Source organism: Ochotona princeps, chromosome 3, assembly GCF_030435755.1.
Source record: "Ochotona princeps isolate mOchPri1 chromosome 3, mOchPri1.hap1, whole genome shotgun sequence".
In the NCBI taxonomy this organism is placed as follows: Eukaryota; Metazoa; Chordata; class Mammalia; order Lagomorpha; family Ochotonidae; genus Ochotona; species Ochotona princeps.
In genome coordinates, this window is record NC_080834.1 from 10,362,707 (window position 1) to 10,378,718 (window position 16,012).

Genomic DNA, 16,012 nt, shown 5'->3' on the forward strand with positions numbered 1-16,012 from the left:
AGACGGAAGATCTTGCTCTCTGTCTCTCCTCCTCTCTGTATATCTGGCTATAATAAAAATAAATCTTTAAAAAAAAAAAAAGAAAAACATCTTTAAGATTTTGGTATAGTTTTCATTCTCTCGGCATATGACCCATCCCTAATTAAGACTGGGGCCAGGCAGAAGCATGTTTGAATAATCCCAATATTTATTTGCTTTTATCTGGGCTCTATTGGATATGATTACCGGTCTCCCTCCTGGCCACAGATGCTCGCAATCTGTGGCTGTGTGCTGAGGCGTTGCCCCACAGGGCAAGCACAAAGGCAACTCGCAGCACCCCTGGGTGCCAGGGGTAACTACCTTGCCAAGTGGGCATTCGGTGTCTCTCCACGGTGGCTAAACTCCCCGCAAGGGCCTAGGGACTCTGCTTTGCCGGTGTGCGCTAGCCGGGCTGGTAACCACGCTATATTCTAGTTGCTAGTCAACATGGAGCTGTGAATCTGGTCATGAGGAATTCCTTCGTGGGAACAAGTGAGCTCTTCTCAGGGTCAGCATGGAGATCAATCTGACATCAGTCTGGCATGCAGAAGGGTGCACCTGGGTGGCACTCGTGCACCTCCACACCCTGGGCCGGGGCAGAGGGCACCTCACTGCCTACAAGCACCTGCTGTCAACAAGCATGGCTACTTGACTCTGTCCTTGTAACTGGACTGACTGGTGTAGCAAGGTGTCAGCTTTCTGTGACAAAACACTAGCTGGTATTCTCAACAGCACTCACTGTGAATGGATTTCAGATAGGGCTGATAAACAACTCATGCATTTCTATATATGAAACCTCTCCTGGCTGGGCTTGTTTGCAGAGTGGAGATCCAAGTCCGTGCTGAGCCCAGATACCAACCAGAGGTCACCTGATTTAGACAGTTGGGGGAAGGGGCAGCGCCACGTCGCAGAAGGTTAGCCTCTGCCTGCTGTGACTGCATCCATTTGAGTGCCAGTTTGAGTCCTGGATTCCCCACTTCTCATTTAGCTCTCTGGAAAGCAGCAGAGGATGGCTCAAGTCCTTGGGCCCCTGCACCCTAGGGGGAGACCAGGAAGAGAAGCTCCTGGTTCCTGACCGGCCCCGTTCCAGCCATTGTAGCCATGTGGGGAGTGAACTAAGAGATGGAAAGCTCTGTGTGTTTCTCCATCTCTCTAAAACTCTTTCAAATAATTAACTCTTCGAAGAAAAAAAGAAGAAGTTGGGATAATTGTAATATCAAGGCTGGAGGATTTTGTAAGATACATCTTACTTTGAAGATTCATTGGCATTTTTCCATTTTTCCCACTTCATCATACAACTAATGTAAGCGGAAGTCCCGTGTGTGTAAAGCTTCAAACCTGCTTTGTCTGTGGCGCAAACAGGTGAAGAAAATCAAATAGAACAAGATAGGGCATCCATCCCCAGTCTATAGTGTAGCTGAGAAAATCAGAAACACAACCAGTAACCACGACAACATTGTAGATACCAACTGGTCCAAAGTCATCAATCCCAGAGAATGACTCCCATGGGAAAGCAGGAAAACTTTCTAGTGGTGAAACAAAGTTGACGCTGGGGGTGAGCACTGTGGGATAGTACTTTAAGCTGTCACTTGCTAACAGAATGCTGGCTTAAGACCTGGGTACTGTGTTTCTGATCCAGCTCCTTGAGAGTACACCTGCCAAGTCAGCAGCTGACGGCCCTAGAGCCGGGGTCCTCACAGCTGGGTGGGAGAGCAGGCTGGAGTCCCCTGCTCCTGGCCGCCTCTCGGCCCTCTGGAGGTTTCGCCAGCAGATGGACGATCTGCCTCGGCCCGGTAGATGAACAAACTGAAAACTAATCAGCCAACCGCCCCACAGGTGAAACTGACAGGAGAGGCAGTATTGTAATGAACACTAAACCACTGACAGAATATACAAGTATTTGAAAACATGTGGCAAGTTTTACGGAGGGAAGCTGTGGTGAACAGGACTGATGGCGGCAAAGTGTACGGAAATCAACCTGAACAATTATTGCATTCTAACAACAGCGGTAAGCCATTGGGGGTGAGTGAATCTTCAGATTTTTTTTTTAAGATTTTTTATTTTTATTGCAAAGTCAGATATACAGAGAGGAGGAGAGACAGAGAGGAAGATATTCTGTCCGATGATTCACTCCCCAAGTGGCCTCAACAGCTGGAACTGAGCTGATCCGAAGCCAGGAGGCAGGAGCCTCTTCCAGGTCTCCCACGTGAGTGCAGGGTCCCAAAACTTTGGGCAGTCCTCTACTGCTTTCCCAGGCCACAAGCAGGGAGCTGGATGGTTAGTGGAGCTGCCGGGATTAGAACTGGCATCCATATCGGACTCCAACACATGCAAGGCGAGGACTTTAACCACTACGCTACTGCACAATGCCCAAATCTTTAGATTTTTTACCTCCCTGCAAAACTCAGTGAGTTTCATATGGTTCTACACAACCGTCTCCGGTAAATCTAAGGCTGGTGTTGTAGTGTAGCAAGTAAAGCTGCATGCAACAAGGTGCAAGGTGAAAATTTAGCTATTGTGTGGGCCCTGCTTTAATGATTTAAAGGTAGAGACTAATATCTGCACCAAAGCATATCATGACTGCTTTTTTTTTTGTACTGCCAAATTCTTTTTTTTTTTTTTTTAAAGATTTATTTATTTTATTGGAAAGTAGTTGTACAGAGAGGAGGAGAGACAGAGAGGAAGATCTTTCGTCCGATGATTCACTTCCCAAGTGGCTGCAAGGGCCAGTGCTGTGACGATCCGAAGCCAGGAGCCAGGAACCTCTTTCCGGGTCTCCCACACAGGTGCAGGGTCCCAAGGCTTTAGGCCATCCTCGACTGCTTTCCCAGGCCACAAGCAGGGAGCTGGATGGGAAGTGGAGCTGCAGGGATTAGAAGCGGCGCCCATATGGAATCCAGCGTGTTCAAGGCATGGACCTTAACTATTATGCTATCGTGCCAGGCCCTGTACTGCCAAATTCTTTAAGATTTACTTATTTTTATTAAAAAGCCAGGTTTACAGAAAGGAGAGACAGAAAGATCTTCCATCTGCTGGATCACTTCCCAAGTGGCCGCAATGACCAGAGATGAGCCGATCCTAAGCCAGGAGTCACTTCCAGGCCTCCCCTATGTGTGCGGGTTTCCCAAGGCTTTGGGCTGTCCTCTACAGCTTTCCCAGGCCACAGGCAGGGAGCTGGATGGGAGGCAGGGCGGCCAGGATATAAACCTGTGCCCATACGGAATCCCAACATATGCAAAGTAAGGACTTTTGGCTACTGCGCCTGGTCCTAATTCTTTTAAAATTTCTTTTATTATAGAAATTTTTCAGGCCCAAATGGCTCATATCCCCTTGCAAGCACCAGTTCATGTTCTGGCAGCTTCACTTCCCATCTAGCTCCCTGGTTTTAGCCAGGGAAAGCAGAGGAGAATGGCCCAAGGCCTTGGAAAGCTGCACCAGTGTGGGAAACCCGGAAGCTCTTGGTTCTGATCATCTCCGCTTCAGCAGTTGTGGCTATTTGGGGAGTGAATTGGCAGATGGAAGACCTTTGTCTCTCTTCTCTGCAAATCTGCCTTTCCAATAAAATCTTTTTTATAAAAAACATTTATTTATTTTCACTACAAAGTCAGATATGCAGAGAGGAGGAGAGACAGAAAGGAAGACCTTCCGTCCGATGATTCATGCGCCGATCCGAAGCTGGGAACCTCTTCCGGGTCTCCCACATGGGTGCAGGATCCCAAAGCTTTGGGCCATCCTCGGCTGCTTTCCCAGGCCACAAGCAGGGAGCTGGATGGGAAGTGGAGCTGCTGGGATTAGAACCGGCGCCCATATGGCATCTTAGTGCGTTCAAGGTGAGGACTTAAGCCGCTAGGCCATGCTGCTTGGCCCTGCCATTCCAATAAAATCTTTTAAAAATATTTTTCAACATCACAAAAAAATAAAGAATTGCAGCAAAAACAATTTGTTTTTCAAAAGTCCTCGAATGTCAGTGGTAACATAACTGACTTATCTTTGCATTTTTGTGGTGCACAGGAAACACCAATAGTAAATGTCACTTAAATTCATTTTCAAAATGAATTGCATCCATAAAAGGACAAATTCCTTTCTTCTTTGAATTGGCAAGTGGAAAAAAAGTTAAAAACTTTCTAAACTTGGAAGCAAAGGGCTCAAGAATGCAGAAGTCTATCTCAGATTTTGCAATCGCTCCATGGCTTCTACAGTGAAGTCCGTGAGTCAAGTATACGTCAACCCTAGCTTCTCTTTTACCCCCAATGAGGTCTTAGCAAAGACCACAAGGTGGTTTGGCTTTCCTTATGAAACCCTACCGTGGTGGTCGTGTTTTCATTGGTTGTCTGTTACCCTTTACCAGACAGAGACTTGTGCTAGGGCCGACTCCATATTCGGCACGGTACTCAGTGTGCAAGGGCCCAAGGCTTGTGTTTGGTTACCTGTAAACAGCAGTGCTTGGGCTAAATGTTCTGTGTTCTTTCTACCTTTATGTTCCTGCCATAAGCATGAGTTTACTTTCTGATCTAAGCAGTTGTCTACCTTCACCTTAATTTCTAGCCTGTTGCTGTTCAGAGGTACTCTTCCCAAAGGAGAAAATGTTGCTGTTGATTCAACTTGAAGAGAAAGCCATAAACACTGGGAATAGAACCAAGTCTGTGTTAGAGAAGCTCTAACAGAGAGACTTCTGCTGCCACAGCCTGTTTCTATAAGTTGGCTTGCACATACAGCATTCCATAAAAAACAAAATTAAAAAGGCAGGTCAAGGAACATCAAACTTAAGAACACTTCCTAAATGGGGAATTAGATGATGTTCCAAACTTCCCACAATGGCAATGTACAACTAAAGTTTTGTTGGCGAATCTATTGTGAACCAAAGTATCTAATGCAACTCTCCAGGGTGGTCCTCTGTGACAACAGACCCCGGAGAGGTTACAACACCTTGCAGCTGAGTAGAAAGGTATACACTGTTAAAATGTCAAACCATCATATACAACCTAACAGACAATGAAATAACTGACAACTTCAAATGTTAGCACTAAATTCAAATAACTGGATAATGCAGACAGCCCTGGGAAAGCATGTATTCCTACATTGTGCTCAACATTAGTTTATACGTAAAATGCAACTGGGAAAGGAAGATGAAACAACCATGCTTTTTCTTCGAATCAGGTGCAGATAACATGAGGAAATCCTGATTTTAGCTCATTGTGCTTGCTGCATATTTTCCTTGTGTCCATTTTCAATCATAAACCTTGCATCTGCACTTCTAGGTACTATTCTTTTTTAAACTGAAGTATAACATAATGCAGCATTCTTAAAACTTTTGTGTTACCTACAGTGTACTTAGTTAAAAACCCCATCATTTTCCTTTAGAAGAAAAGCATCAAATATCCAGGGAACTTTATTTTCAAATGATAAATCAAATAGACACAACTTGCATTTACCCATACAAGCATAATCCAATCTGAATATAAAATGCACTCAACTGGTAAATCACACAGGGAGTACAAACGGAATGCAATTTTACATGTGAAATGATTGTTGGCTACTGCAGTTTAACAGATTAATGAAAACGTACATCAAGGCAAAAAAAGTCTTACAGCCAGTGATCTATCATAAACCAAGGGAAATGCTGATGGGGAATGATTGGATTTCCAAGTAACAAATAAGGCACCTGCTATGGAGTTAGAGCAGTCAATTTCACCTTCAAAGGTACAACAAAACACGATTAGTTAATCATGACTTGTTTCAAACAGGGAAACAAGTATGGAGACTGGCTTACTGGGTAAGAAACACAGAGAATACCTCAGTTATGAGCCTGTTGGCCCGCGGTCAGCTATTCCTTTACTAGGCCAGAGTGGGTAAGCTCCTGTACCTCTGGAACCTCTCCAGCCCTCTGCTCCACATCTGAGGCCATCAGAAGCTCTCTGAGGTTCAAACTGTGTCTGGATTAGGTAGCAGTTTTCCCTTCTGTTCCTCTTCAAACAGCTTATTTTAAAGGAGATGTCCTGAGGCAATTAACAAAGTAAACTAAGCAGCTTTCATCGAATTCATTAATAGACACTGCTCAAGCCTTTTCACCAACAACGGGCCAAGCGCATAAGCAGCTAGTACCAGTACTAAGATCCCAAGCCTGCCTTATCACTCTCACCCTATTAGAAGAAAATTTGACCAATCATAACCTATAAAATCATACAACTAAGGGAAGACTAAAGATTGATCCTTATCAACAAATCCATTTAATTCCAAACAAGAACTCTGATGTGTACTTAAGATACCCTAGGGACATTCCAGAGACCTGGAAAAGTCATTCACAAACGCAGTGTAACTTCTTAGTTGATGTGCCTTGTTTGGTATTAAAAGTGCCATTCACAGGCTAAGAGGCCTCCAGCGCTGTAGACCAAGTATTGATGAGGCACTCATTTTTTAGTATTTTTCTTCCTAAAGTTTTGTCTAGTATAGTAAAATCCTTTAAAATACTCAAATAATTCTGCAATCATGTGACATAGCCAACTTTCCCTGATTTGACCACAGAAACTTCCAGTGAAACTGCAGTGACCAAGTCACAAAATGCTCCACGAGAATTAGGTTACCAGATCAGTTATACAAAAATCCAAAGAGTGCAACAGAAACAAAATTGTTACCACAGAAGGCGTGGCTTTAAGCATCTCCCTTCACACAATGTATCTACAAGCTGTTTTAAAACCTCAGGTGCTAACAGTTGTGGCCAAACTAAGCTGCATGGTGTGTTGTTCTGTGGATAAGCACCTTATTACGAGTTGGTTACAAGACCCTCTAAGGGAGTGTGCTTTTGAGACAGTAATAAAGTGCCTAGCTAGAAAAAAAAAATTAGCAAAGTCCACATTTTAAATTAAGCTAATTTCATGTTCATATTAGGGTGAACGAAATTTAGATCCTGTCTACTCAGATTTAATCTAATTTATTCATACTGCAGATTGTCTTAGTAATATTAAAAAAAAGAAACTCTTCACTGACTGAATAAGTAGGGTCCACTACTGTAGCTTAACAATCAAATTTTATTGCTTTTCTCATGTGGTGTTTTTGCAAGGCACTGTGGTATGGACTAGAAAACTTGGAATGACTTGTGAAGAAATCTTGGAATGACACAGGAAGGATGATAGGAAAGTCATTCGGAGGCAGGATGCTTTACTGAGCTGTTTTTAACCAGGGTATCAAACATCAGGAATGAGTTCAAGTTAAAATTCACAGGAGAATGGAAACATCTTAAGGTCAGTCACTTCACATGCCCATCCTGATACTCTGAATAATCTGGAAAATCGCTGCAAAGAGAAAAAGCAAACAACAAGATGAGCTTTCAACAACACAGACCTCACTGGATGCCAAGCCACCTGCTAGGGGGGCGGCAGTGCACTGCAACGCACTGCACAAGGGAGACCAGCCCGACTGCAGGAGGACAGTGAAATGTCCATACGCTACCTCTTAAAAGATCCCAGCTTCTCTGAGCCCCTGAGAGCATTCCTAAGTAACCACTTTATTTATAAAGAACTTAAAGCACCCAAAGCAAACTGGTTTTTCTAGCATGGAATTACTGTGGTTTACCCCAAAATAATTCAGCATCCTTCTAAGGTCTGGCAATAACATATGCACGCTTCCTCATTCTCACAAAGCTGAAATCCAATAATCCTTTTAGGTTATATAAACTGCTTGGCTCCAGGCCATTGATCAGGAGAGCTTCCAGTTGGTAGGTTCAGCGCAAAGGCAAAGTGGAATGTTCAACAGAAATCCCCGTAACCTTGGCATGTGGACGGCAGAAGTATCTCTTTCAATTTTGAGAGCTTGCCTACCAAGACAATAAATGAAGACAGGACAGCTATCCTGCGGTCTGTCCGGGTATCCCTGTTAACGGCAGAGCGCCCAGCTAAAACTTGCTTACCATATGTCAAACATTTCTTTATCGGAAAACATTTGTCTCACGGGTTTAAATCGCCCAACAGCTGTGTTTCCTCTACAGGGAATTCATTCTTTGCACTTGCTCTACTTTATAAAGTAGACCCAATGTTGACAATAAAGACAGGACATTCTGCTAGGCGTTAATCCCAGTTCTAAGGGACACATGACGTTCATATTCTTCCCTGGAAAGGCACTGATAATAGAGCTGCAAACCATTCTAAATTTTCATTCCACGAGGATCTGAGGGGTGCTGTTTGATCTCGGATGCTTTCCAATTTCATCATCACTACAGATCTGACCTCCTTTCTGATCTCCTCCGGGCATAAATCAAGCTGGAAGTTTCTGGAGCCTTTGGTTCACATGAAACAGCAGTAGGTGGAGGTCTTGGCAGGTGGGTCGCGCACCCGGCGGGCTGGACTCGCCACACACGCCTAGCTGGGTCGCTACGTCAACCCAAACCCTTCGCTGCACACCCTCACCCCCTGCCCGATGGGAGCCCCCGCAAACACTCACCGGAGCCACAAACAACAAAAATGAAGAGCGCCAGTAACCAGGGCCCTACAGATGCCTTCTCTTCGGGGGCATTTCTCTGCAAAAGGGAAAAAACAAAACAAACAAAAAAAAACCACCACCGATTCAGATGCAGCGCGCACTCGCAGCCCGAGTTACCAAAATCTGCAGCGTAGACCACCAGATCGCAGGCCCTCCCGCACGCCCGCCAGCCAGCCAGCGATCGCCCACCCCCCACCCCAGCCCCGCGCCCAACTTATTGTCCGGCTCGCAGCCCCCAGAACCCAGGGCCTGGGGGTCCGGGCAGAGCTGGACTCCCAGGCCCACTGCGGGGACGTAAGGGGCGCCGCTTTTTCTCGTACCGAGGTCTTGGCCACGTTGCCGCGCTGCGTGATGTTCTTGCTGTGCTTCTCGTTGGCCATCCGGATCCGCTGTTTGGCGACCATCTTTGCGGCGCCGGCACCTGCCACGGCCGCCCCGGGAAGGCCGCTGCGAGGGCGCTCCGCCTGTGCTGGCCGCGCCGGCGAGGCCGGGCGCTGGCTTCGGGCCTCGGGGCCGGGGCCCGGCGAGCGCGAGGCGGGGGCGTGGGGAGGAAGCGAGCAGGCCGCCGCGGAACGAGAGCGCCGAGACAAGAAGCCAGGACGCGCAACGCAACCAGCCAGCCGTGCAGCCCGCCGCCTCCAACTGCCCGGGTTCGGGTGCCAACGTCAGCACTGAGCAGGCTCCGCCCGCCCGAGAGGAGGGCCGAGCCGCACGCCGGCCCTCGCCCAGCCCGCCCGCCGAGGCCGAGCCCGGCGCTGCGCCTGCGCCTTCCGCTGCCGGAAGTCGCCGGGCCCCGAGCCCGCCGGCCCCGGAAACACCGACGCTGCTTCCCCACGCCTGGAGAGACGTGTAGCGGCTGGGTTCGGCCCCTGTGAACTCTCACCTCGGCGTGTGGATTTCTTTTTCCGGGACAAGATGGCGCCGTCCACGCCGCTCTTGACAGGTGGGTTCTCAACGAGCAAACAGCTCTTGTTTTCCTAAGAGTAGTTTCTTTTTGTGCCTCTTTGCCCTTGAAGAACAACCCTAGGGGCCTTGGGGGGGCGGCTGGGGGGTGGGGTCTCTTCTCCCGTGTCCTGTGTCTTTCGGCAGCGCCAGGTGGTCCTTTAGCTTTCCTCAGCTGTGGCATGGCAGTCCGAAGTGAGGCGCTGTCGTCCTCCCCGCCGCCCTTTACCCATCCATCCTGCTTCCCTGCTGTTTCATGTAAAGTGATGCAAGCAAGCAGAAGAACTGAACGCGATAGCTCAAGCTCTGACCCTGGGGGTCCCCAGTCCTGATGTCCCACGGGCTCTCGTGCAACCATTCCTCTCACTTGTCTCCAGTGATCCTACACGTTAAATGCCCCCGGTCTTAAGTCATCCACAATAAGGAACGAGGTTTGCAGGACCGAACGGGGAGCTGTGCTGGCAGGCTCCAAATGTCAGCGGCGTGGTCATCGCTGCTAGGGGTGCCACAGACGCATTTGGTGATGCTCGATGTGGAAATGGTTATGAGCGTTTTCAAAGTTGAACGCTCATGAACTCCTGAGAATTTGAAGCTGACACGGAGTTGGTGTTGGAGCTTGGGCTTGGCAGTGCCGGGGGCGACCCTGCACTGGGACTTGGTCGGGCGTAAGTCGCAGCTCGCCAGCAGCATGCCAGAGGGATGCTTAGGCGAGGAAGGATAGTCATGGGGAGAGAAAAAGCCCGTTCAGAGAAATGTTATCTACTTGTTGAGGGGCGAAGGAATTCTTGCTGGAGCCTTGAGATGAATCTTAAACTTCTGTACTTTTTGCCATTCTGTATTTTAAAATCTTTGTTGTTATGCATCCTGCCTGCCGGAGTTCATTTACCAAACGTCAAATACTGACTGTAACCTACTGGGTGATGTGTTAGGCAGACTGTTCTAAATGGCATAGACACCTAAATAAATGGATTTTTTAAACTTCATAAATGTAGCTTGTATATCCATATATTAAAATAGTAGATACTTATTTGAAGTCTAGGAAAAATTTTCTTTTTTGAGATTGATCTATTCTACTTGAAAGAGTTACCTAGAGTCCACTGATTCACTATCCAAATGGCTGCCGGGGTTGCAGCCTAGCTGGTGCAAAGCCAGCAGCCAGGAGCTTCTTCCGGATCTTCCACCTGGGTGCTGAGCCCAAGGACCTGAGCCATCCTCTGCTGCTTCCCCAGGCCGTAAGCAGGAAGCTGGAGCGTAAGTGGAGCAGTCAGCTTCTCATCTGGCTCCCTACTTGTGGCCTGGGAAATCAGCAGAGGATGGGCTAAAGCCTTGGGACCCTGCACCCACATGCGAAACTCAAAAAGAAGCTCCTGGCTGCTGGCTTCAGATCAGCTCGGCTCAGGCCGTTGTGGCCACTTAGGGAATAATCCTGTGGATGGAAGATCTTTGTGAATCTCATCTGTATTTCCAATAAAATAAATAAATAGAGTGATGGATAAATCTTTAAAAAAAGTGAAACAACCTGGACTAGATCTGGTGTCCATATGGAATATCATCACCACAGGCAGAGGATCAGGTTGCTATGCCACCATGTCAGCCCCAATCAAAAGGAAATTTTTTTTTTTTTTTAAGATTTACTTATTTGTATTGAAAAGTCAGATTTACAGAGAGAAAAATCTTCCATTCCCTGGTTCACTTCCCAAGTGGCCGCAACAGCCAGAGCTAGGCTGATCCAAAGCCAGGAGCCCTTCTGGGTCTCCCACACAGGTGCAGGGTCCCAAGGCCACAAGCAGGGAGCTGATGGGAAGCGGGGCTGCCGGGATATGAACCTGCGACGCTATGGGATCCCAGCACGTGCAAGGCATGGACTTTAGCCATTAGGCTACTATGCTGGGCCCAATCATTTTATTTTCAAACCTAATACATTTTTTTCTGTTTTGTGATGTTTACAATGGTCTCTCACTGCTTGCACAGTAAATTCCATCTTGTTTTACATAGTAGATCTCTTTGTAATCCTAGAATAGCTCTTGACATTTCATTTCTTTCCCTGCAAGCCATCTTATTTTGTGCCACACTAATACTGAACTCTTTGTTAATCCCTTTAAAAATGTAGCCGATTTCTTCGGCCCAGGGTTTGCCTGTTGTACTTGTTGATTTTGGCAGCTTTTTCTGTTCAATTTGGTTTCAGCCATCATTGTTCTGGGGAACCTTTCCTGACCTTCTCAGATAGAGGCAACGCACCCTGGTCTGTTTCTGTCACTGCTTCATACTTAGGATTATTTTTACTTATTGTAGAAGGTAATTACTTACCTGCTAGAGTCTTTTTCTCTCCTGTGAGTTTGTATGCCCTTGGGTAGCAGGGGGCTCTTACTCAGGCCTGTCTTCACAGTAGCGAATGAAGTAAGTGCCCAGTTAACACATGAACTCCAAATGTTTACTAGAGGAAGAAGGGCAGGCCTTTTAGCTAGCCAGAAAGTTGCTGCCGTCCGCTGTCTAAACAGCGTGGGTTTAGGATTTGGTTCCACGCTACATTCCAGCTTTCTGCTAATGCATGCTCTGGGGTCAGCGTGTGATGACTCACACGGTTGAGTCCAAGTCTTCCGCTCATACACTGAGCTCTCAGGGTCGGCCTGGCGCAGCCCAGCTGCTGTGGGCAATTGGGGAAAGAACTGGCAGATGTCTCTCTGCCTCTCAAATGAAAAAATGAATCATTTTCTTTTCATTCATGAAGGATAACTCCCTTACGGTCAAATTACTGGAGAGTGATGATCCTCTGTTCTGAGAGGCCCCCGGAGCAGGACTGATGAAATTCACAGTGGAAATTGTCACGGTCAGGATTGTATTCAGATTAGCTAATTCTGTAGTACAATTTCCTTTCAATAGAATACACTTGATAATTTTTTACACATAGTGTAAATATTTTATCCAACTATGGATTTTTTTTTAACTTCTAAATGCTTTTGTTAAATTTAGACTTGAGTGATTTTAGAGCTGTGGGTAACTCGGAGATTACCCAGTACATTTATTAGTCAAGACTGTTAATTAGAAATGTGAAAAACCTAACTGAAAACTGGGATTTTGGTTTGAATTTCCATATGCTTAAGGCGTCAGTCAGGCCAGTGCTGCCCATGGCTCAGCTTCATGCCCAAAGTGCCTTTCAGCCACCCAATGGCTCTGAGGGCCCAGCAGGAGCCCTAAGGCTGAGTCTCTTTTGCTTGAATCGGTTCATCAGTCAACTTCTAATCAAATTGTGAAGGCCAGATTAGAATTCTCACCCTTGAATAGTCTTTAGAAAAACAAAATAAAAAAATCTCTAATGTCTCCTTTAAGGAGGTCTAAATGCTATGTGTCTAAAACAGTAATAACCGTAACACGAAATCCATGTAGTCCCAGCAGCTGACCTGATTGTCACTGAGTCATTTCTCCTAAATTGTGACGTGCAGTTGAGCTAATGGAAGGGTTGGGAAAAGTATCGTGTTTTAAGGATCACTGTATCCCTGCCGTAAGACCCTTGTTTATAAAGCCGATTGCTTTTGTGATTCTAACTCAGGCCTAGAGGAAGACAAGAAAACGTTAGAGTTGCTGAAGTTTTCAGTACATTTAGAAAGTATATTGTGTAGATACAAAATTTAATATAATAACTATTTTTATTGGAAAGTCAGATATACCGGAGGAGGCAAGATAGTCTGATCATTCACTCCCCAAGTGGCTGTAAGAGCTGGAGCTGAGCCGATCTGAAGCCAGGAGCCTGGAACCTCTCCCGGGTCGCAAGGCGCTGGGTCGTCCTCGACTGCTCTCCCAGGCTACAGGCAGGGAGCTGGATGGGAAGTGGGGCTGCTGGGATTAGAACCGGTGCCCATAAGGGATCCTGGCATGTTCAAGGTGAGGACTTTAGCCGCTAGGCTACCGCGCCTGGCCCAAGATTTATTTATTTTTGTTGGAAAATCAGATATACAGAAAGGAGGAGAGACAGAGAGGAAGATCTTTCGTCTGCTGATTCACTCCTCAAGTGGCCAGGAGCCTCTTCCAGGTCTCCCACGCGGGTGCAGGGTCTCAAGACTTTGGGCCGTTCTCGACTGCTCTCCCAGGCCACAAGCAGGGAGCTAGATAGGAAGCGGGGCTGCCGGTATTTGAACCTGCGCCCATATGGGATCCCGGCATGTTCAAGGCTAAGATTTGAACCACTAGGCTACCCTGCCGGGGTGTAATAACTCTTTTTAAAAAGTTACAGATTATCTTTAATAGCTTCTAACAGAGATTATCTTTATTTAGCAGGGCCTGTCACTGATCCTTTTTGATTATAGGAAGAAAGCATTAAAAGCTCAAAATCTCACCCAATTTGACTCTATTAAACAAATTTAAAATTCTCCTTGCTGTTTCTGATTCATATACTTGTAATTAAAATGAATTTCTCTTTAGAAAGTTATATTGTAAAAAATTCACTTGCTGAAATTTTGAGTCTATGTTTATTTTTGCTTTTGTTAACATACAAAGCAGTGACTGTTCCATTATGGATTTCATTTTTTGTTTTGCTTGATAAACTTTGTGTATCCAATACAAATTTCTGTAAGGAAGTTGTGTAAAATGATTGGATCCATTCAAGTAACTTAGAGGTCCAAAATGTCCTTCCTTACTTTCTTCTAGATGGGGAGATACAAAATGGAATAATTAATTTAAATAGTGTTTTCTCATATGAACAAACTATAATGATCCAGTATGATACATATGATGGATTCAATTGACAATTGATTCCACTAATGCCCGACATACATATTATAAAGCATTGTGTACAAACAAGATTGTCTAATTTAATGGAGAACCAACATTTTCAGCAGCCTTCATAGCAGTTTTGATAACTGCTTGTCTTATGAAATATGTTTTTTAAGATTTATTTACTTTTATTATAAAGTCAGATATACAGAGAGGAGGAGAGACAGAGAGGAAGATCTTCCGTCCGATGATTCACTCCCCAAGTGAGCTGCAACTGCCGGTGTGCGCCGATCCGAAGCCGGGAACCTGGAACCTCTTCCGGGTCTCCCACGCGGGTGCAGTGTCCCAAAGCTTTGGGCCGTCCTCCACTGCTTTCCCAGGCCACAAGCAGGGAGCTGGATGGGAAGTGGAGCAGCCGGGATAAGAACCGGCGCCCATATGGGATCCTGGGGCTTTCAAGGTGAGGACTTTAGCCGCTAGGCCACGCCACCAGGCCCAGGACACATGATTTTTTATAAACATCTTTAGAGATTTTCAAACTGGATGTTTGAATGTGTGTGCACGTTGTAGCAATAGACCAAGATTCTTTGAAATCATAATATTTTAGTTAAATCCAATGATGGATTTAACTAATTATTAATTAAGAAGCAGAGAGAGAGAAAGCTTCATCTCACTTCCCAAATACCTTCAGTGACTTGTGGGTTGGTAGGTGGGTGGAGGGACGTGCTGCAGCCAGGAGCCGGAAGCCCAGTCGCCAGGTCTGTTGCGGGATTGGCAGGGGCCCAGGTCCTGAAACTCCCCACTTCCCTGACAGGGGCTTTGTTAGCATAGCAGGACCCTGGAGTCAGGAACCAGGGGCAGACACCAAGCCCACATTGTGGGATGTGAGTGTCTCAGCCGTTTATTTTCAATCCTTAATGCCTGACACATAGTTGAGCTTTTCAGGGACCAGCTCTCAGAACTGTGCGGGCTGTGATATAAGGAGTTTGGATTTTGATGCATGCAGAGTACTTTTCCAGGCTCCACTCTCAGACAAACCACCCACGGGGGCAGCTGTCCTCCCCAAATAGCTGGGTGCTGAGTTCTGTATAAGACCAAACATGGCATCCAGCTGTACACTAACAGATGTTTCACAATAAACTCATCATGCAGTTATGTATGTTTATTTTCTGTGGAGGCTCTACAAGGGTATAGTTGTGTTACTCATTGCTGATTCTTTTGTTCTAAGTTTAGATTTACTTTGGGGTCCTCAAATATCTGAAATTTGAGCTAGTTCTCAAGTAGAATAGCAGTGTTCTGAGACCCATTTCCTGGTAGTTTTTTTGTTTTTTTCAATGTTTGTTCTGTGCATCAGAGACGCAGCCAAGAGAGCCTGAGCAAGCGCTAGACGCAAGAGACCATCGCCCTCTGCTGGTTCATTGGTAAATGAGCATGCCAGGCCTGAGCCTGGCCCAGCTCTCAGCTCTCCCCGGTGCTTGGCAGGGCCTCCAGCACTTTGGCCATCATTCTCTGAAGCATAGCATGCTCATTAGCGAAAAGGCAGACTGGAAGCAGAGAAACCAGGACTCAGCTACACTGTGGCAAGGGAGGGGTTGACCAGGTAGTCGGCCACAGCGTCCACCCCTTGACGGTTCTTGGGAAGGAAAGAAATGGAGATCACAGAGCCAAGGATCCCCTCTCCACCAGTAACCAAGAGAAGGATGAAGATGTGTGAGTAGCTCGTAGAAATGAAAGCATATGAACAGTAGCCATGGACCTCCATAAATGTTTTTATTGCCTTCATTACTTACACTTTTTTTAAGATGTATTTATTTATTTTATTGGAAAGTCAGATTTACAGGGAGGAGGAGAGACAGAGAGGAAGATCTTCTAT

At 46.2% G+C, this 16,012-nt stretch overlaps 2 protein-coding genes across 2 annotated transcripts in view; one reads left to right on the forward strand and one right to left on the reverse strand.

Moving 5' to 3' along the window:
- Positions 1-7,023: 7,023 nt before the first annotated feature.
- SERP1 (stress associated endoplasmic reticulum protein 1) lies at positions 7,024-9,141 on the reverse strand. The gene is made up of 3 exons (XM_004597696.3): positions 8,811-9,141; positions 8,452-8,527; positions 7,024-7,307 (listed from the first exon to the last, which is right to left on the reverse strand). The coding sequence occupies exons 1-3, from the start codon at positions 8,892-8,894 to the stop codon at positions 7,267-7,269; spliced, it is 201 nt and encodes a 66-aa protein (XP_004597753.1). The 5' UTR covers positions 8,895-9,141; the 3' UTR covers positions 7,024-7,266.
- Positions 9,142-9,361: 220 nt separating this feature from the next.
- EIF2A (eukaryotic translation initiation factor 2A) overlaps positions 9,362-16,012 on the forward strand; it is a 42,984-nt gene continuing 36,333 nt past the window's right edge. Inside the window, exon 1 of the mRNA XM_058661435.1 lies at positions 9,362-9,433. Coding sequence (XP_058517418.1) covers positions 9,406-9,433 — 28 coding nt within the window. The 5' untranslated portion in view covers positions 9,362-9,405. The remainder of the gene's footprint in view (positions 9,434-16,012) is intronic.

Bases quoted from the DNA above. Each gene is read 5' to 3' on its own strand.
- SERP1 (XM_004597696.3), bottom strand. From the start codon at position 8,894: ATGGTCGCCAAACAGCGGATCCGGATGGCCAACGAGAAGCACAGCAAG. The intron at 8,528-8,810 runs GTACGAGAAAAA...TCCCTTTTGCAG, and splicing joins GCAACGTGGCCAAGACCTCG to AGAAATGCCCCCGAAGAGAA. The intron at 7,308-8,451 runs GTGAGTGTTTGC...TTCTCTTTGCAG, and splicing joins TTTTGTTGTTTGTGGCTCCG to CGATTTTCCAGATTATTCAG.